General features: G+C 47.2%; 2 protein-coding genes across 2 annotated transcripts; both read left to right on the top strand.

Moving 5' to 3' along the window:
* The first annotated feature begins 12,724 nt into the window (after window positions 1-12,724).
* Window positions 12,725-13,536, top strand: LOC105915014 (putative F-box/LRR-repeat protein 9). Its single transcript, XM_012848304.1, has 3 exons — window positions 12,725-12,736; window positions 12,982-13,308; window positions 13,429-13,536. Exons 1-3 carry the CDS (start codon window positions 12,725-12,727, stop codon window positions 13,534-13,536), a joined length of 447 nt encoding a protein of 148 aa, XP_012703758.1.
* Window positions 13,537-18,129: 4,593 nt separating this feature from the next.
* On the top strand, window positions 18,130-20,658 carry LOC101754436. Its single transcript, XM_022829587.1, has 2 exons — window positions 18,130-19,460; window positions 20,283-20,658. Exons 1-2 carry the CDS (start codon window positions 18,130-18,132, stop codon window positions 20,413-20,415), a joined length of 1,464 nt encoding a protein of 487 aa, XP_022685322.1. The 3' UTR covers window positions 20,416-20,658.
* The last annotated feature ends 669 nt before the right edge of the window (window positions 20,659-21,327 follow it).

The following is a 21,327-nucleotide window of genomic DNA, read 5'->3' as shown; positions in this document are numbered from 1 at the left end:
CGGTTGGTAGGGTGCATATCTCCCAAAAATCCATCCGAGATAAACCAACCGGGATAAAAGGGGGGGTCTTTAGTCCCAGATCTTTTAACCGGGAGTAAAGGTCCCCCTTTAGTCCCGGTTGGTGTCCAAGCGCGGGACAGGCCCTTAGTAAAGGGCTCCCCTTTAGTCCCGGTTGGGTTTCCCAACCGGGAGTAAAGGGTTACCCTTTAGTCCCGGCTGAATTCCAACTGGGACTAAATGGCGCCCTGCATGGCACTGCCTGGTGCCTGAATTTTTCATGCATGCATCATGTATGTAGTACCACGGTCATTTTGTTAACCTTTAGTAGTTGAGATTTTTTTAGAATGAAATCAACTAGTATTTAAACGAATGTGATTTGTAATTATACAATTACTATATATATACACAATTCTTATACACAATTCATATACACAATTCAACTAGTACAAATCGATCATAATTAGCGCATATTATATATACAAATAAATCAAAGTATCTATCTACAATCTTCCCATCGAGGTGTTGCTGATCGGAGTGTCTAATTGTTGTCCATCGTAATAAAATTCTCCTTTTGGATCTACCACCTCGTCCATTAGGAATCCAATGAGACCTTCACATATTGCCGCTACTCTTTCTTCCTTCAAGAGTCCTTGTTGAATATTTAACATCTGTAATTTGGAAATTTGTGAATGTTACACGAACAAATACATATAAGGAGCTAGAAAATAATAAACTAGTAATAGTTTTATTTTACGTACTTTAAAGTTGTGCGGCGTCATCTTTAGTCCCTTAGGTCCCATAAAACTGTGCATGTGCTCACAGATGTAGTAGCCACATAGATTATTTTCGGGTTCCTGTCTTAAGCACTTCAGTGCGGAAAAAAATAAGTTATGAAATATTCTTGTTATACAATGTAATAAATGTGCAGATTTCATACGTACCGGGAAGTCTGTGTTCCATGTAAGTTTTTCTTTGAATGGACCTTTGTGTGTCCTTATGAATTGTTTCCATACGCTGCGGATTAGAATAATGAATGATATAGTGTAACAGGGATAAAATTTAGGAAACAAACTTTTGCATAGAGATAAAGGTCCAGAATTATTACAAGCCTAGCATGTCTTGCATTTCTTGGTACTCCACCGGATCTTTCCTCAATGAATCGAAGATAGTGACGTGGCTTCTTTCAGGCTCAATTATAATAAGGATCTAGTGAAAGCTGCATGCGTAAAATGTTCATGCATATTAGAGCTAACTAACATGTACAGATAAGGAAAAAGACATCGAAAGTAGACGGTATACACACACTTACTTGAAGTTGTATGGAAGTAGTATGAAATCCTTGAATGTTTGTTTGTCTAGGAAATTGTATACTTCCACCAAGGTTTTTTCCGGCGCTAATTGTATCTGTTGTTGGTTCACTACCGATGGATCCATGAAGCCTATATGTAGGTACGCCTCTCGGCGGCATGTCTGAATTAGCATCCTACATGAAATGGAAGACGAAGTTAGTACGGTGACGCACGCCAAAATTTATATGTAGAGATAAACGGACACTTACAGAACCCAAGCGCTGATCAGAGAGACGTCCAGGGCATCATGATGGTACACTTCGTATATATCCTTGAAGTCTAGCCACAACACTTTCTCGCCTTCGCCGTGAAAATCTATCGATTTTACCTTCAGGCCGAGCATCTCCCTCGAGTCGGCGGATGCCATCATGTACCATTGATGGAATGCGTACATCTTTGTTGATAGCTTTCGTACTAATGAAGGCTTTACTAGAGGTTTGCCTAGCTCATAAGGCCATCTCGGCTCAGGGGGCGGTGCAGTTGGCGTCTCAACTTACCCTAGGCATTCATCAAGTCCCAGACCTGTTTCTTGCATGAACTTCAATACTTCTGCTTGTTGATGCAAGGACATTGCTTTTACCCGTTGAACGTCTTTTTTTTATAAATGGCTGAGGTTGGGGACAGCACCGCTGGAAGATGACTTTCCTTTCCTTTTATCCTTTTTATCAGCCTTTACTAAATCCCGTTCATAGTTTGATAAGAGTGGTATCCTTTTCTTGGCTCCTTCTTCCATTCTGATAAAAAAGTTTAAATCTCTTCGAGGGTGAAGAAGAAACTTTGTGTATCATGATCAAGGAACTTTCGTGAACATTATGAACCGGGGGGCCTTTTATCCCGGTTGGTGACGGGACCCGGGACAAAAGGCCCTTTAGTCTCGGGTACCATTACGAACCGGGATAAAAGGGGGGGCGGGGTTAAAAGGCACTGTACTCCCTTCTACCCCCCGCCAGTTACACTTAGCAAAATTTTTGCCAAGTCCCACGCATTCTGCTCCGCCGTCGCCGCCCGTCCGCCTCCCTCGCCGGCTGTCGTCGTCCCACCGCCAACCCCGCCCAGACATCGTCATCCTCCATCGCCCCGGCCGGCCCGCCTCGATCCTCCTCGTCCGTCGCGCCCGGCCCCCACCTCGTCGCCTCCGGCCACTGGCTCCATCCTCGTCGCCGCCTCCATCCTCGTCGCCGCCTCGTCGCCCCTCGTCGCCGCCTCATCGCCGTCCCGCCGTCCCGCGCGCCTTGGTGGCTCATCGTCGTCGCCTCGGCCGCCGTCCTCGCCGCACCGGCCGCCGCCGTCCCGCCGCCCGGCCGCCGCCGTCCCGCCACCCCGGCCGCCGCCGTCCCGCCGCCCGGCCGCCGCCGTCCCGCCACCCCGGCCGCCGCCGTCCCGCCACCCCGGCCGCCGCCGTCCCGCCACCCCGGCCGCCGCCGTCCGGTCGGCCACCTCGTCGCCCCGGCCACCGTCGACGACCGCGCGCGAGAGGTCCGCCGCCGCGCCGGCCGGCAGCGCCGGGAGGGCCTTTTTTTTTAAGTTAGAAAATTAAGTTATATTTTTATGATAGATTTTTAAGTATGATTGTTAAGTTAGAAAATTAAGTTATATTTTTAAGTTAGATTTTTTAGTTAGATTGTTAAGTTAGATTTTTAAGTCATATTTTTAAGTTAGATTTTTAAGTTAGATTTTTTTTAAGTTAGATTTTTTTAAGTTAGATTTTTGTATATGTGTCCCCTCCGCCGTCCCGCCGCCGTGACCGCCGCCGTCACAACCTAGTAGGCACCGCCCGTGGTTCCGGGGAACCGTCCCCGCCTCCGCTGTACCGCCGCCCTGACCGCCGCCGTCACAACCTAGGCACCGCCCGTGGTTCCAGGGAATCGTCCCCGCCTCCGCCACCCTGACCGTCGCCGTCACAACCTAGGCACCGCATGTGGTTATTGCTAGAAATTCGTAGAAATTCGTAGAAATTTGTATAAATATTCCGGACTTTGTAGGATTCATGTTATTTTATGATTTCATTATATACACGTATGATTCCGGACTTTGTAGGACTTTGTAGAAATTTGTAGTAAGACGATTTCTATGACTGTCATGTATGATTCCATGTATGTTTCAATCAATAGTTGAAATGGCAGACGATGAGACCGCAAGGTATATCATGGAGCAGATAATCGCTGGTGATGGTAGTGGCGACAATGTTCCACTATCATACACGGATGAAGAGGGCACCCAGGCGGACATGTTCCTCAACATGTCCGCCGATGGGAATGAAGAGCAACAGCCGCAGCAACAACTTGCCGTGGCGGAAGGTTCCAGCGAGGTATATAGAACCATTCTTGTATTGTTTCACGCCACCATTACTACTACGTACTAATTAACGAATCTTGAACTGTTAGCCCTTCGGATCGACACAAGGGTAGAAGACCCGAGGTCGTACAAAGGTGATGGAAGGGAGGCTTGTCATCACGGAAGTGACAGAAGAGGGCAGGCCGGTTGCTCCCGAGAAAGTAGCAAAGAAGTACGTGAGTCAGATCGGGGCAATCGTCCGGGACAACGTGCCTATCAGCATCAGAGAATGGAAGGGCAGAAGCACTAATCCGTACGCCCTCCCGGAGACAGAAAAGAATATGCTGTGGGAAGACGTGAAGAGACATTTCACATTCCCCGAAGGATATAGTGAGAAGGATGTCAAAGCGTGGACGCTTAAGAAGATGGCTACTCAATTCCAGACATTCAAGAAGATGTTGGATACCCACTACATTAAGAAGGGCCGAACTCCAGACTTCAACGCATGGCCAAAGTTGAGGGACCACTGGGATGCATTTGTTGAATATAAGAGGAGTGAAGACGGTATGAAAAAGATCACGACCAACACAGCAAATGCTAGTCAGAAGGGCTACCACCATCATTTGGGGCGAGGTGGGTATGGCTCAGAAATTCCGAAGTGGAGGAAGATGGAACAAGATCTGATCGAACGGGGAATCATACCTGCAACTATTGAATGGCCCGAACGATCAAAAAATTGGTACTACGCTCATGGAGGCTCCCTAAGCTAAGAGGATGGGACGTTGATTTTTAATGACACAATACGTGAGAAGGCCGAACATCTTGTGAAGAACATTGAAGATTCTAAGGCTGGGAGGTTGAAGGTGGACCGAGAAAATGATGAGCTCACATTGGCCCTTGGTAATCCAGAGCACCCAGGATGTTGCCGAGGGTTCGGGGTGGTTCTGTGGAAGTTTGCTTTCCGAGGCGACAGCGCCTCGTACAGAAGCCGGAAGCAAAGAAAGGAACAGATCGAGGAGAGCTGGTGGCATATGCTAGAATCTAAAGTGCAGGCACAAGAACAAAGAATGATGGATGAAATCAATCGGCGGGTGGCCCTCGCAGTTGCGGAGTTGGCCCAATCTGGAGCATTGCCGATTCCTAACACCGCCAGCCCTTCTCAATGCCTCTTGAGCAGTTGTGCTTCTACAGGGGTCCCTGATGCGCAGACGCCCAGGTTACCCGTGGAGGAGCAACGGTTCCCCGTGGATGCCATCACACAATGGACCTCATGTGAGCTGCATGCACCGATCGGCAACCTCACTATTAAGGTATACTTATACATAATATTTATGCAATCTTGTCAATTGATCCAGGCCTCGAGATCGGAGTTCAACTTGTTTACTTCTGCTATATGTACAGGTAACGTACGAGAGTGCGTTAGCAACCCTGGCGGGGCAGAGCAGTCATGGCATGGAAATTCCACCAGGCTACGCCAGTGTCTGCGTAGAGCAAATAGTTGATAGCCAGTATGAAGGTCTAGAGCTCGACTTCCCGGGAGGCGACGGGGAAAAGACATTGGTAGATGCGCTTCATGGGATCATTCTATGGCAAAAACGCTACATCATTATTCCCGGCACGGAGCCATCTCCTCAGACCTCAAGACCGCTCCCCGTAGATCCCCAGCAGCGACCTTCTCCTCATACCTCGAGACCATCATCTCCTGCTCCAGGACCGTCCCTTCCATCTATATCAAGGTCTCCATCTCCACCACATCCTGGTGCTGGGAGCGACGACGACAATAACAACACCCCTCCCCGATCACCGTCGCCGACACCAAGAGCAGCCCCCTTGAAGGAACTTGCACCACCACTAAAGAAGTCACGAGCACCGCCTCCCAAGCAAAGACAGAGAAAGAAGAAAACAAAGGAGCCTAAAGTGACTCGTAAGGAACGCTAGGAGGCAATGTCTCATGCAGAACAGTGGACAGAAATCCAACGAGAGGCCAGTGAGTGGTTCAAGAAACAAGCCGAAGAAAAAAAATCAAGGGAGATGGAGCCACCGCCAGTAAGTCGGCGAGATTTATACTTTTTTATCAAGATGGAAGAAGGAGCCAAGAAAAGGATACCACTCTTGTCAAACTATGAACGGGCTCGAGAAAAGGTTGATGTATTAAGCCTGTCCCAGATGACCCTGCATGCCAGATGCGACCTAGGCTAGCCAGGGAAACAAACCAAACACGCACGTAGTGTTTCATGGAAATTTGTCGGCAAGAATAACAATGAGAAAACAAAGATTATAAACATCAAAAGAAGGACCCCAGATGTTAGAGATCTTACATGGGGGTGCCAGAAATCCAATCGATTATCCTGGATCTTGCAAATTGCAGTACACAAACTGTGAGCTAAAGCCGATGGCTGGCTGCTCCTGCTGCCCTGAAGGGCCTCAACCATCTCGTTCCAGAAGAGTGCTCCGTCCGGGAAGAAGGAAATCCAGCAAGCACCCAAGCCACAAGAGACCAGACATCAGCAAAACAAAGAGGCAACCATCTAAATGGGTGTTCAAGAAGAAGCTAGACCTAATGGTACCATTGGAAAGTATAAGGTTAGACTTGTGGCCAAAGGTTACATACAGAAAGAAGGTGAAGACTTCTTCGATATCTATTCACCTGTCGCTAGACTGACCTCTATTCGAGCATTACTCTCTCTGGCTATCCCGTATAGTCTTATCGTCCACCAGATGGATGTCAAGACATATTTCCTAAATGGAGAGTTGGATAAGGAGATCTATATGGATCAACCTAATGGGTTTGTGATGAAGGGTCAAGAAAGCAAGGTGTGTAAGTTATTGAAGTCTTTGTATGGCCTGAAACAAGCACCTAAGCAATGGCGTGATAAGTTTGATAGAGCTTTAACTTCTGCGAGCTTTGTCATTAACGAGACTGATAGATGTGTGTACTATTGTCATGGTGGGGGTGAAGGAGTTATATTATGCTTGTATGTGGATGACATACTGATCTTTGGCACAAACATTGATGTGATCAATAAGGTCAAGTCTTTTCTATCACGTAACTTTGATATGGAAGATCTGGGAGAAGCTGATGCTGAATATCAAGCTGATTAAGGATGAGAATGAGTACTCTTTTGCAATCCCATTATGTGGAGAAGGTCTTGAACCGTTTTGATTATATGGACAACAAAGCCTTCTCCAACACCTTATGATCCCAACGTGATACTTAGAAAGAACAAGAAAAATGCTAAAGATCAACTGAGATACTCTCAGATTATTGGTTCACTCATGTACTTGGCTAGCGCAACAAGACCCGACATAGCTTTTTCTGTGAACAAATTGAGTATGTTCATGTCAAACCCGGGTTCTGATCATTGGCATGCACTTGAAAGGGTTATGCGCTACTTGGTGGGTGTGGCAGAACCGTCCAACTTAAACTGGTTTAAATGCGCCTAATTGCTGCCGACGCAGCAATTATCCGAAATGCACTTAAAACAGTATAAGTCCGGTCGTCCGTCGAGTGTCCCTAGGACTCCTCACAAGATCCACGTTGAGTCTCATAGCCATACATCAGGATAGTATCCGCGATGGGATAGCATTAACAAATATTACATTTTTACATACATACAATAGGTACGAGTTATTACAAGACTTAGTTTGAAACAAACTTAATAGTGCAGTGTTAGTTGGAGTTCTAGGACTTAAAACATAAACGGTTCAGGTGGAGATGAGCATTTAAAAACTTCTTCTAAGGGTATTGTGAGACTCATAACAATACCCTAGGGCTTCGGGACTTCCTCCTCGGTAGACTCCTGCGGTGCTTCTGAAAAGATAGCCACAAGGGATAACCCTGAGTACGGGGACGCTCTAGAAACAACAGCTTTCACACTTAATAGGGTACCATCTAAATCCGTAGTTAAGACACCATATGAGATATGGACTGGAAAGGTTCCTAGTTTGTCTTTTCTAAAGATTTGGGGATGTGAAGTGTTTGTCAAGCGACTTCAGTCGGACAAGATCACACCCAAGTTGGATAAGTGCATTTTCGTGGGATATCCAAAGGAAACTTTGGGATATTATTTCTACAACCGATCAGAAGGCAAAGTGTTTGTCGCTCGGAACGGGGTTTTCCTAGAGAAAGAGTTTCTCAAAGGAGAAAAGAGTGGAAAGACAGTGCATCTTGAAGAAGTTCAAGATGAGCCAATCGGGAAAGAATCAATGAGTGATGCTAACGTAGCAGAACAAGTTGAGATACCCATGGCAAGAGAAGCACCGCCACAACCACGAAGGTCGGCAAGGCTCCGCGAAATGCGGGAAATATTATTGTTCGACAATGATGAGCCTGCGACATATGCAGAAGCAATGATGGACCCAGACTCCGAAAAATGGCAGAGTGCCATGCAATCCGAAATAGAGTCCATGGGAGACAATCAAGTTTGGAACTTGGTTGACCCGCCTGATGGTGTTAAAGCCATAGAGTGCAAGTGGATCTATAAGAAGAAAAAGGACATGGATGGAAATGTTCACATCTATAAAGCACGACTTGTCGCAAAAGGTTTTCGACAAGTTCAAGGAGTTGACTACGACGAGACCTTCTCGCCCGTAGTGATGCTTAAGTCCATTCGGATTATTCTAGCTATAGCTGCATATTTCGATTATGAGATATGGCAGATGGATGTCAAGACAACTTTCCTGAATGGAAACCTAGTTGAGGACGTGTATATGATACAGCCTGAGGGTTTTGTCGATCCAAAAAATGCTGGAAAGGTATGCAAGCTTCAGAGATCCATTTATGGATTGAAGCAAGCATCTAGGAGTTGGAACATTCCTATGCTTGAGTCCGTAAAAACTTCACTGAAAAATAGTTTTTCGATGAAGGACTTAGGGGAAGCGGCATATATTCTGGGTATTAAGATCTATAGAGATAGATCGAGAAGGCTTATAGGTTTAAGCCAAGATACTTACATTGACAAAGTGTTGAAGCGGTTCAGCATGGAAGAGGCAAAGAAAGGGTTCTTGCCTATGTCACATGGCATACATCTCAGCAAGACTCAGTGTCATTCGACTGCTGATGAGCGGGATCGCATGAGTAGAGTGCCATATGCCTCGGCTATTGGATCTATCATGTATGCAATGATAAGTACTCGCCCAGATGTTTCATATGCGCTAAGTATGACAAGCAGACAACAATCTGATCCAGGTGAGAGTCACTGGACAGTGGTGAAAAACATTCTTAAGTACTTGAGAAGGACTAAAGATATGTTCCTCGTCTATGGAGGAGAGGAGGAGCTTGTTGTAACAGGTTACACCGATGCTAGTTTCCAAACCGACAAAGATGATTCAAAGTCACAATCAGGATTTTTGTTCACGCTAAATGGTGGTGCTGTTAGTTGGAAGAGTTCCAAGCAGGAGACGGTGGCCGATTCTACGACAGAAGCCGAGTACATCGCGGCTTCGGAAGCCGCGAAGGAAGGTGTTTGGATAAGGAATTTCCTCATTGAGCTTGGTGTGTTCCCGAATGCGTCCAGCCCATTGAATCTCTACTGTGATAACAATGGGGCAATTGCGCAAGCAAAGGAGCCAAGGAACCACCAGAAGAACAAACACGTAATGCGGCGATTTCATCTCATTCGAGACTTCGTTAACCGGGGTGAGATCAAGATATGCAAAATACACACGGATCTGAACATTTCTGATCCGTTGACAAAACCACTCCCGCAGGCTAAGCATGATGCGCATGTAAGAGCTATGGGTATTAGGTACCTTCTAGATTAACTCTAGTGCAAGTGGGAGACTGTTGGAGGTATGCCCTAGAGGCAATCATAGAGATGATGATATTCCATTTGTATCCATGATTTGTATGTTGTGTTCATTGAATATCCATTGAAGGCTACTTGAATTGATTTGCAATTATGTGAATTGTATGTGAAACTCTTTACTTGTATGGTTATTCTAAAGTTGTCCCTAGTCGGAGTTCATGTGAGGACACACATGAATATTAGACTAGCACATGTATTAGTTGATGACTATGTTTCACAAGTCATGGACATGGAGATGTTGAACTAATAATGTGGACACATGTGGAGACATGTGCTAGGACTGACCCAACACGAGAAGTAGTTCTCTCTTTAAACAACATATACGCTTTGTCCTTAGACCTGAGATTGTCGCATGTATTCTAGATGTGGATCGACCTACTTAGGGGCTATCAAACGCTACGCCGTAACAGGGTAGTTATAAAGGTAGTTTTTGGGTTTGTTAAGAAGCATGCTATGAGACATGGTCAATCAAGATGGGATTTGCCCCTCTCTGATTGAGAGAGATATCTCTGGGCCCCTCGAGTGATCGGATCCGAAAATGCATGGCCATGCTACGTACGGTTAAGAGTTAACCTACAAAGGGATTCTGAATCACAGGATCAAGAAAGAGCGGTCGGCTTGAAGCTAGACCAAATATCGTGAGGCAAAGGGAATAGCATGTATATTATGTTGTGATGGTTCGTCTGATATGATCTTCGTGTGCGTATAGGAGTTGGCACGTCTTGCTAGAGGTTGCTACCGACTATTGGGCCGAGTAGGAGTACTCGGGCCATGTCTATACATATCCGAACCCATAGGGTCACACACTTAAGGGGCTGGAAGCCCAATTCGGATCTGATCCGAGTTGGATTAGGTTTAGAAGTACTAATGGGCCTCGGACCCAGAGACCCGTCAGGAACCTCTATAAATAGAGGGGTGGGGGCACCCTAGGGTTTACACCTTTTTGGCGAAACACACTTGCCGCGCCTCCCATGCCCTCGCCTGTTGCAACTCGCGGATCTAGCAATCCGGCTTGCGACGCTTCCTCCCTGCACGTGTGGATACCTTGGAGGTGTTGCACCTGCAGCACTTGGACGAGCCGCCGACGAGCCATCGACGAGCCACGACGAGCCGACGACGAGCCGCGGCACCGGAGGCGATCTTGCTGCATGTGGATGAGCTGCTGAGGAGCTGCTGGACGTGATCAACTACGTACGACTACGTGATCGTCTTCACTGCATCGACGCATATCTACATCTTCCGCACCAGTAGTGCGTCGAGTGGTAATCCCGTGATCCTTATACGGCAGTTCTTCCTGGTTATACGCGGTAGAATTTTTGAATTGCGCTAGTGTAGCCTACCTCGTATCCCAACAAATGGTACATGATGGCATCTGCCGACTCGAGGGAGATGCTCGGCCTGAAGGTAAAACCGATAGATTTTCACGGCGAAGGTGAGAAAGTGCTGTGGCTAGACTTCAAGGATATATACAAAGTGTACCATCATGATGCCCTGGACGTCTCTCTGATCAGCGCTTGGGTTCTGTAAGTGTTCGTTTATCTCTACATGTAAATTTTGACGTGCGTCACCGTACTAACTTCGTCTTCCATTTCATGTAGGATGCTAATTCAGACATGCCGCCGAGAGGCGTACCTACATATAGGCTTCATGGATCCATCTGTAGTTAACCAACAACAGATACAATTAGCGTCGGAAAAAACCTTGGTGGAAGTATACAATTTCCTAGACAAACAAACATTCAAGGATTTCATACTACTTCCATACAACTTCAAGTAAGTGTGTGTATACCGTCTACTTTCGATATCTTTTTCCTTATCTCTACATGTTAGTTAGCTCTAATATGCATGAACATTTTACGCACGCAGCTTCCACTAGATCCTTATTATAATTGAGCCTGAAAGAAGCCACGTCACTGTCTTCGATTCGTTGAGGAAAGATCCGGTGGAGTACCAAGAAGTGCAAGACATGCTAGGCTTGTAATAATTCTGGACCTTTATCTCTATGCAAAAGTTTTTTTCCTAAATTTTATCCCTGTTACACTATATCATTCATTATTCTAATCCGCAGCGCATGGAAACAATTCATAAGGACACACAAAGGTTCATTCAAAGAAAAACTTACATGGAACACAGACTTCTCGGTACGTATGAAGTCTGCACATTTATTACATTGTATAACAAGAATATTTCATAACTTATTTTTTTCCGCACTGAAGTGCTTAAGATAGGAACCCGGGAATAATCTATGTGGCTACTACATCTGTGAGCACATGCACAGTTTTATGGGACCCAAGGAACTGAAGATGACGCCGCACAACTTTAAAGTATGTAAAATAAAACTATTACTAGTTAATTATTTTCTAGCTCCTTATATGTATTTGTTCGTGTAACATTCACAAATTTCCAAATTATAGATGTTTAATATTCAACAAGGACTCTTGAAGGAAGAAAGAGTAGCGGCAATATGTGAAGGTCTCATTGGATTTCTAATGGACGAGGTGGTAGATCCAAAAGGAGAATTTTATTACGATGGACGACAATTAGACACTCCGATCAGCAACACCACGACGGGAAGATTGTAGATAGATACTTTGATTTATTTGTATATATAATACGCGCTAATTATGATCGATTTGTACTAGTTGAATTGTGTATATGAATTGTGTATAAGAATTGTGTATATATATAGTAATTGTATAATTACAAATCCCATTCGTTTAAATACTAGTTGATTTCGTTCTACAAAATCTCAACTACTAAAGGTTAACAAAAGGGCCGCGGTACTACGTACGTGATGCATGCATGAAAAATTCAGGCGCCAGGCAGTGCCATGCAGGGCGTCATTTAGTCCTGGTTGGAATCCAGCCGGGACTTAAGGGTAACCCTTTACTCCCGATTGGGAAACCGAACCGGGATTAAAGGGGCACCATTTAGTCCCGGTTGCTTTTACCAACCGGGACTAAAGGGCCTGTCCCGCGCCTGGCATGGCAGGCCCTTTAGTCCCGGTTGGTGACACCAACCACCGCCTTCGCTCACCCTCGCGGGGGGCTGCGCCGCCGCCTGCCTGCCGGGGGTCCGCGCCGCCGCCTGCGCTCGCCCGCAGGAGGGCCGTGCCGCTGCCTGTTGTGTGGGAAAAAAAGAGATGGGGAAGAAAAGGAGCTAGGGTTTTCACTATGACTTGATGTGAATCTAACAGCTCTGGTTTAGTTAGGAGATCCAACGACTGATATTTATTGGGCCAGTATAGTGTCGGCCCAAAAACCGTGTCGTGCTCATGCTAGCCCTGCGGGCCGAGATGGCGGCCCAGGCACGGCACATACGACCGGGCTGTGCCAGGCACTAGCACGATGGGAGTCGGACCGGGCCGTTCCTGGACCGTCCTTCTTAGTGCCGTGCTTGGATCGGCCCATAGTGCCCAGGCCAAATGGCCAGCTATAAGCTAGACCATCCAACTGTCCGATCATCATCTGGCCTGCGAGCCATGCGCGGTGCCCCTAGCGAGCCAGCGGAGTAGCGAGTCAATCTTTTTTTTCGCTCCTTCACGCCATCCAGCTCCATCCCCCGTCCCCAATCTTCTCCGCTGCTGCCACCACCATCCAAAATCTCGCTCATTCCCCGTCGTCGCCACCTCCGCCACCGAGGGGCTGGGTGGCGCTGCTGCGGGATGTGCTTGTGGCCGTCTTCCGCAAGCTCGACCATGTCGAGATCCTCATGGGCACCGGGCGGGTGTGCCGCTCCTGGTGCCACGCCGCGCGAGACGACCCCGCGTTGTGGCGCCGCATCGACATGCGCGGCCACGCCGACCTCCACCGCCGGGTCGGCCTCTGCGGGATGGCGCGGGCTGCCATCCACCGTGCGGTGCGACGCGTTCTGGGCCGAGTACGCCGCCGATGACGACGTGCTGCAGCTCCTCGGCGAATACTGAGATTTCAATCCATCCCAAATTCTGTTTAGGATTTTTAAGTTTCGTCCTGAGTTTTCTTTGCTGCAACTATGGAGGTGATCCCGCTGGTGCAGGAGACGCCCAACTACGGCGGCGTCATCATGTGGAACCGGTACGACGACAAGAGGGATCGCTACGGCCTCCGCATCAAGCTCATGGTCTGATCAACATCGACTTGCATCGAATGTTTGATGTGTGATACAAATGTCTGTTCAAATTTGTTTGTGCTTTTCCTATAATAAGTAAATGAATTGTTTGTGCTTTCCATTGTTAAATAAAACTTGCATCGTCTATCGTATGCAGCTAGCTAATATAGTAAGCTGCTGGGCGTGGACGAATAAAATGAGCTTCGGATTTGATGTTTTAAGTCCTCAAATTATATCGCATTTGGTATGTTGACTACGATCTGATTATAATTATTGAAATAAATCTGTGCGTGTGATTCTCTTAACAGCTCAAGTACTTGATTTGATGCTTAAGGAGCTAACCAAAAGATTTATAAGGTATTTGCCAAGAAAAATTGAGGGAAATCGGTGAGTCAAACTTATCTTAGCTACCTTATTATTATGAACTTGGCTGACATTTCTAATCAACAACAAGCCACATTTACACTGCTGCAACTTATACTGGCATTCTGGCACCAAACAATACTGATTCTCAAGATGAAATGTTCTCCAAATACAAAACATAAATTGTACAAGCACTAAATAAAATTTGTAACCCGTTGACGATGAGCATCAATACTTTCTGGATGCCACAACAGCTTCTAAGGTGTTTCTTTTCTAAAATCAGAATATATTGTTTGCAATAGAAAGCATAGGGAGTATTACTTTCAGATGCATGGGCGGACCTAGTCAAAAAACGAGTGAGGGCCTTCTCTTGATTGGACTCTGGCAACCTCACCAAAATAGGACCAAGTCAAATAAAAATAAAAAGTTAAGTGGGAGCCTATGCCCTCACGGGCCCCTTCTTAGGAGCTTTATCCAAATCACAGCATGTTATTTGCTATAAGCAATGAACAAAATATTACCATGACTAGTGCACGATTAACACACTATTTTCCTCAAACAATATCCCATTAGTATGTTTTGTTTTTCTCCGAGCACATTTTCGTAATCAGCAGGATTGATTGTTTTGGAAGCTACCGATTTACTAGGGGGTGTTTGGTTCCCACCCCTAAAGTTTAGCCCTGTAATATCGAATATTTAGATACTAATTAGGGGTATTAAACATAGACTATTTACAAAAGCTATTGCACATATGGAGGTTAAACGACAAGATGAATATATTAAGCTTAATTAGTCTATGATTTGACAATATGCTGTTCCTATGATAGAATGGGTGGATCAGATTCTGTAATTAGCATGGTTTTCTTTCATATTTTTTTTGTCTCTTAATCTTTGTAATCCTTTTGTAGATATTTGTCTTCTTTAATATATATATAGCCTAAAAAAATTGTGTTAATATATATATAGCCTAAAAAAATTGTGCTACTACAGTAACCATTTGTTAATGATGGATTAATTAGGCTTAATAGATTAATCTCGTCGTTAAGCCTTCATCTGTGCAATTAGTTTTATAATTACCTCGTATTTAGTCCAACTAATTAGCGTCCAAATATTTGATGTGACATGGACTAAATTTTAGCTCAACTAACTCATATTTGACATTAAAAAAAGAGTACACTCCCCACAAGAGCTGTGGCTCCTTCTGCTGACGTTGCAGGTCACGAGCGCCAGCGCGCGGTGTGCGCGCCCTGAGCGGGATCGCATCGCATTCAAATGCGCCTCCCGGCATCGGCCGTGGTGCCACTCCGCCGGCCTCATCATCACCATCCACCACTCCCCGCATTTCTCGGTCGCGCGTGCCCTCACTCGGGCCGCCTGTCCCTCGCCAGTCGCCATCTCCTTTGAAAATTACCATCCAATTTATGGAGCAATGCTTTAAAATTGACTAGTACATGAAAAAAAAGGGAAGTGCTAGCGCCCGACATTCGATAATTTTTTTTATCGGACGCTACGTCGCAACATTAAAAAATAACTATCAAAACATCAAAACTCAACACTTGCAACTACAAGGATTGCAACACCTTTACGTGCATGAAACATCACAAATCGCTTCATGCAACATTCAAAATAGACACATTGCAATAAAAAAAGCATCTCTTACAGCATTGCAACAACGTAAAGAAGAAGAGACCGAAACAAAGAAAAGAACTATATGCAACATCATGAACAAGTTGGTGCAATACCCGATTGCTGGCAAGTCAGACTGTTACAAAATAGATGAAGCATCAAAAGCCACCATTGCAACATCCAAAAATAACTATTGCAACACCATGAGGTACCTATTGCAACACTCAGATCAACGACAACCAGCCTGCCTGTTGTCGGCCGAAGGAGAGGAGATGCCACCGGATCTGAGGAGGCTGCCGCCGGTCGGGGTAGGGGAGGGTCAGGGGCTTGCTCAGATCTCGCCAGGGTGGAAGGTTGAAGAAAAAGGGGATGGGAAAGAAAAAGAACTGTGGGAATGGATAGGAAGCGGAGGGGAGCGGAACGACGTCCGACGCGTCCGGACGCTCGGAAGGTAGCATTTCAAAAAAACATGCCAGAAAGTAAAATCGACCAACAAAGAGCAATAGAACTCTATCGCATCCAACTATTGTTCCTGCACAGGTAAGTGCGGTGCACTCCCTCTCCGTGCTCTGGCAAGTATATATAGTTGGCCATATGGCCCAGGGCCCATGGGCCAGCCCACGGCATAGGAATTAGGCCCAATCTAGGCACAGCACGGCACAGCGGTCGTCGTGATCGTGCTAGCCCGGCCCATACCACGGGCCGATACCTCAGCCCACGTGTTGGCCGGGCACGGCCTGGCCCTGGCCCCGTAACGTTTAAGTGGGCAGCCCGGTCTGTTAAGGCTCACTCGACCCGCATATAAAAATTCCCCACCCCAAACTCTACCTTCCTATACTTGTTTTGCCGCCGCCTCCCTCGTGCCCTCCGCCACCTCTCCTGCTGGGGCCTTGAGCTCTGCACCGGCCTTCTCCATCGGGGCCCCGAGCTTCGCACTGGCCTTCTTCGCTGGGGCTCCGAGCTCCGAGCTCCGCGCCAGCCTTCTCCGCTAGAGCCCCAAGCTTCGCGCTATGCCTAGAGGTTGTGCCCCAGCCTCCACGCGCCGTGACGCGCCGGAGTGCCCACAACCCAGCCTTCATGCGCCTGCCCGTCTGGAGATGAGAGAAGGAGATGGAGAGAGAGGAGAGGGGAAGAGAAGAGAGAGGAGGAGATAAAGTTGTTGCGGCACTGGTGGAGGCGGGCTGGCACAAGCACGGCGAGACCGTTAAAGCTCATCGAGTTAACGTGCCAGCACGGCCCGCCTAAGGAGGCAGCAGGCCGTGCTTGGGCCGCTTCGCTGGCACACAAGTCAGCACGGCACGACACATTTACTATGCGGTCATTGGTCATTGGTCATTGGTCGATGTCATGTGTACCTATGATCTACGAATGAACATATGGTTGCATGGAACGTGTGTGGCTTGAATCGTCGGTCCAGGCACATGGCGGTACATGAGCTAGTTAGGTCGAGAAGATTTCCCTTGTTTGTCTCTAGGAAACTAAGGTCAACTCCGTAACTGATGCACTTATTTTAGATATGCTTGGTCTTGATTTTGACTATGCCGCGCTTAATGCCACCCACACACGCAGGGGGGATCTCGATTGCTTGGAATGTTAACGTGTGATTGATCTCCAACGCATCCCTGGGCACTAATTCAGTAACAGGGCAGATCACTCCTTGCTCCAACCTCACTGAGGGATATATGGGTACCCCTTAGGTCCCCCACCGACAGGACGTAGGGTATTACTCTCTGGAGGTCCGAACCTATCTAAATATTTGTGTTCTTGTGATTACCTTTGAGTTCTTGGTCTCACAATCCTCCGTACCTACAAATCTACCACTTGGGTAACTCCCTGGTGAACTGTCGGGCTATTAAATCCGACAGTTGACGCGCTAGGTAGGGGTGATTGTGAGATTCTCCCCAGCAAGCTCGATAGCATCTCGCCCTGGTATCATCTTCCCCAAGAGCATGGAGGACATCCTGGCCAACCCGATCCATCTTCATTTCGGGACCATGTCAGTGGATTCCGATTACACCGCTTCCTTCGTCGACTCGGCGTCCATCGCTAACTCGGCGTATGTTGGATCTGCGCCAGCAGAACAAGATCTCCACCCGGAAACCTTCGTGCCGCTTGCCCATCAGAAAGATCTAATCGGACTTTAGAACCTTTGCACTCATGAAACATCAAAAATGCATAGGCAGGAATGCACACCCAGAACAAGCTCATTTAATTTCAAAAAATAATCAATTATTTTTCCTATACTAAATTTCTTGTAAAGAAAATAAATATTATGAAAATTTTAAAATTACGAGAAAATGATTGTTTTATTATTCTTCCTAATTACGTCCTGAGATTTTTGAATTTCAGGACGTGATAATCTTGCTCTAATCCTCAAATGTACAAAAGTACACACTCAATTCAAAGGGACCACACCAATTTGACCTGTCGTTGGTCCGAATTTTAACAGAACCATGAGAATTTGCATTGAATACAAATACGTCTCCGTCTCGAAGCAAAGGACACGTCGTTGGTCCGAATTTGAACAGAACCATAAGAATTTGCACTGAATACAAATACGTCTCTGTCTCGAAGCAAAGGATACGGTCGGTGGCCTGGGTCCCCACAGCAGCCGCCGCCGCCATGGATCTGTTGCCGGCGGCTCCCGCCCGCCCCTCCTGGCAAATCCTCGACCGCTTCATCCACCGCACCGACCGGGACGTGGAGGACGAAGCGGACGGCACAGCGTCGGAGATCTCCTACACCTGCACCGACAGGCCCATCCGCGCCTCCATCCGGGTCGCCGACTCTCCCGCGGTGTCCCGCCTGTACCTCGACTGGCCGAGCAGGCCGGAGTTCGGATGCCGCCTGCGGGAGCCACGCGTGATCGCCGCCCACAACCACTCCATCCTCTTCAGGGCAATCGTGCCCCTGGAGGATCCAATGTGCTGCAAGGACACAGGCAACTTCCCCGTCGACTTGTTCGTCTACTCGGCCTTCTCGTCGCCGCCATCGCTCCATCGGCTTCGCACTTGTTTCACCGGTGGCGTCAGCAACCCCGATGAGGACATTTACTTCAAGCCGTACCGACGCTGGCAGCAGAGATTCATGGCGGAGCAACATATTGGCCTCCTGTGCCACGGCAGCGAAGGCGGGTTCACGGTCGTGGATTTCACCAACTTCGGCCTAGAGGGCGAGCTCTGCCTGCTGCACCACCCTGCTCTTCCTGCTTCTGCATCGCACAAGAGCACTGAAGAAGCAGACTGGATGATTAAGAAGGTGCGGTTACCCCCGGGCCCCAGGATTCGCCGTTGGATCACTGACGCCATCATCCCCCTCCATGGACGCTACTTGTGCTGGGTTGACAACTACCAGGGCATACTTGTTGTTGACGTCCTCCGTGCCGCCAGCGTCAAGAGCGCCACAGATCAGCTGCTCCATTACATCCCGCTGCCTGACGAAGCTTTGCAATCTGACCGCCGCCCACATCCCGATGGAGACTGCCCTGACAGAGCTCGATGTGTCTGCGTCACTGCTGATTTCACGCTCAAACTCGTCTGCGTTACCACCCGTAAAGCCAACCGAGCGCGCTCTCCTTTCACAATAAGATCATGGACATTGCCTAACTTCTACCGAAGTGGGCAATGGTACAGAGGTCACACCATGGAGGCAGCCGAGTTCTGGGGTCTTTACAATGGCCAGAGCCTTCCACGGGTGAAGCCTTGGTATCCTCTGGTTAGCTTGGTAAATCCAAATGAATTCTGCTTCCTGTTGAAGGAGGACCACACCACTTACTGGATAATTGAAGTCGACATGGGGAACAAGATGCTCAAGTCATCCGCCATCTATATCAATGAAGAGGAAGAAGGGTGCACCACTGACAGGCCTAGGGCTCGCAGGATCGTCTTTGATGGACACTCCTTCATCCCTAGCAGAATCTCCTATTACCTGGGCATGGATGATGCCAACAAAAGGTAACTTTACATCTTCTTTACTTTGTCATTTGTTTACGCCTTGTGGCTTATCGTTTCTGCACTTCCAGTCTTTAAACTATTTTTTACTACATTTATCGTGTTTAGCAGCCTCTAGCTAGTGCATTTTTTTTTGTACATTTTGAAGCATGAGGAGGACACGATGGGGGATGTAGTGTAGGTGATTAGCATATTGAAACGTAGCAAATCTTCTTCTTTTTTTGGTTTGAGTTAAATTAATGGCCAACCTATCTCTGAACAGTATGTAGTTTGATGTGTTGATACATAAACCCTTCCTAATCATTCCTCTAAATATCCATTCAACTGTTTCTTGGTATTGTACATTGTAATTTTTATCCCATCAATCTTATCTGGAGTAAATTCAGACAGGCAGACTATCGTCTAGTAGCAAATTTATTGTTTTATCAGCTGGATGCTGGCTCTTAGATTGTCGAAGCACCCCCACATCATCATTAAGCAGTTTGAGTGTACCTGGTATACTTATGCCCCCCTACGTGCTAAGTTAGAATTATATTGTCTAAATCTATGTGATAAATTATGCCGAACTATTTTCTTCTGTGGTGGATAATCCAACCACATAATCATGTCCACCTAGTTAATAAACGGCAGCTGAATCGGATCTCTGTCTGATTAACCCACAAGAACCCAGCAGGCAGCCATCTCGGAAAGATACATCCTGTTATATATTACTGTCGCTGTGAATTAATGAACTAGTGCTTGTTGTCTACCTTTTTCTTTTTCATGTGATCGGGAACTAGTTGCATTGCGGGATTAGCCTTGTGACTATTTCTTCTTTTTGTGCAGTCAGGAACTAAGTGAAATGATGCAGAAGGCAAAGCAGCGCAGGGTTGCGCAAAAGAAGAGTCAGTTGGAAGTGGAGCAAGCCGAATCGAAGGAGCATGTTGCTGAATCGAAGGCAGCCAAATGCCGTGCTTGAGCATGGGTAATCGAAGGAGCATGTTGCTGAATCGAAGGCAGCCGTGCTTGAGCATGGGTTGGTGGTGATAGTCGAGGAAGTGACAAACTATCGCCTTACAATTATTTCAAGTAGTATATTACTGCCAATGGCTTATGTTTGGTGTGATGGACTTTGAACACCTCTACAGGCCACAGAGCCCATAGTGGTGGTGCTTGCTGTTTAAGAACTACTAATTTATTAGCTGTAGCATGTGAGAGAGCAGTTGTGTCGTTATCAAGATGAGCGGATCAAGACTACAGCTAGTAAATTTCTTTTATGCGCGTAAGGCTTCGGATGGTAGCGTGAAAGAACATGGGATTAGACTAGTTCGGGCAAGAAAAGCCCTACATCCAGTGTGAGGAGCTGCTCATGTTGCTCACGCAAGGTCTGTAGTAGGGTTTACAAACGGGCGGGAGAGGGAACTGATCCAAAGTCTCTTGGGTGTGCACTGATGCTCGTGACGTGGGTGTGTGTGTTCTGTTGGCTTTTTTCCCTCCTCTATCTCGGGGCCCCTGGTTCTCCTTTTATAGCGCAAGGAGGGTTTAGGGTTTAGGGTTACAAGTGAGACCGGGTGTCTTGAAGAAGTAAAAGAGATAAGCTAAGTAAAATAAGATACAAGGAGAAGGACCAAGTCCCCGGGTCGCCGCCTTCTGCTCCGGCCTTCAGCTCCTGTCAGTGCAGCCACCGGAGGAGGGCGGCTGCCGCCGGATCCTGTCGCCGGTCCTCCGGGCGACCGTCGCCGCCGGGCATGATGATGGTGTTCGGTCGTGGCAACTGTGCACGTTGGGGGAGACGGCTGACCCCTGTTGTCCTGCTTACGTCCCGTGGAACACGGACGTCACGTCCCTGTCGCCAGATACGCTGGGCACGAGAACGGGTGGCACTCCCTCC

The sequence above is a fragment of the Setaria italica genome, chromosome VIII (assembly GCF_000263155.2).
Source record: "Setaria italica strain Yugu1 chromosome VIII, Setaria_italica_v2.0, whole genome shotgun sequence".
Taxonomy (NCBI): Eukaryota; Viridiplantae; Streptophyta; class Magnoliopsida; order Poales; family Poaceae; genus Setaria; species Setaria italica.
The sequence above is the reverse complement of the archived record's forward strand: the minus strand, read 5'-3'. Positions and strand labels throughout refer to the sequence as shown.

Excerpts from the sequence above, each read along its gene's own strand:
- LOC105915014 (XM_012848304.1), top strand. Across the intron at positions 13,309-13,428 it reads TGCGACGCGTTCTGGGCCGA|GTGATCCCGCTGGTGCAGGA; the intron begins GTACGCCGCCGA and ends GCAACTATGGAG.
- LOC101754436 (XM_022829587.1), top strand. The coding sequence starts at position 18,130 with ATGGATCTGTTGCCGGCGGCTCCCGCCCGCCCCTCCTGGCAAATCCTC. Across the intron at positions 19,461-20,282 it reads ATGGATGATGCCAACAAAAG|TCAGGAACTAAGTGAAATGA; the intron begins GTAACTTTACAT and ends CTTTTTGTGCAG.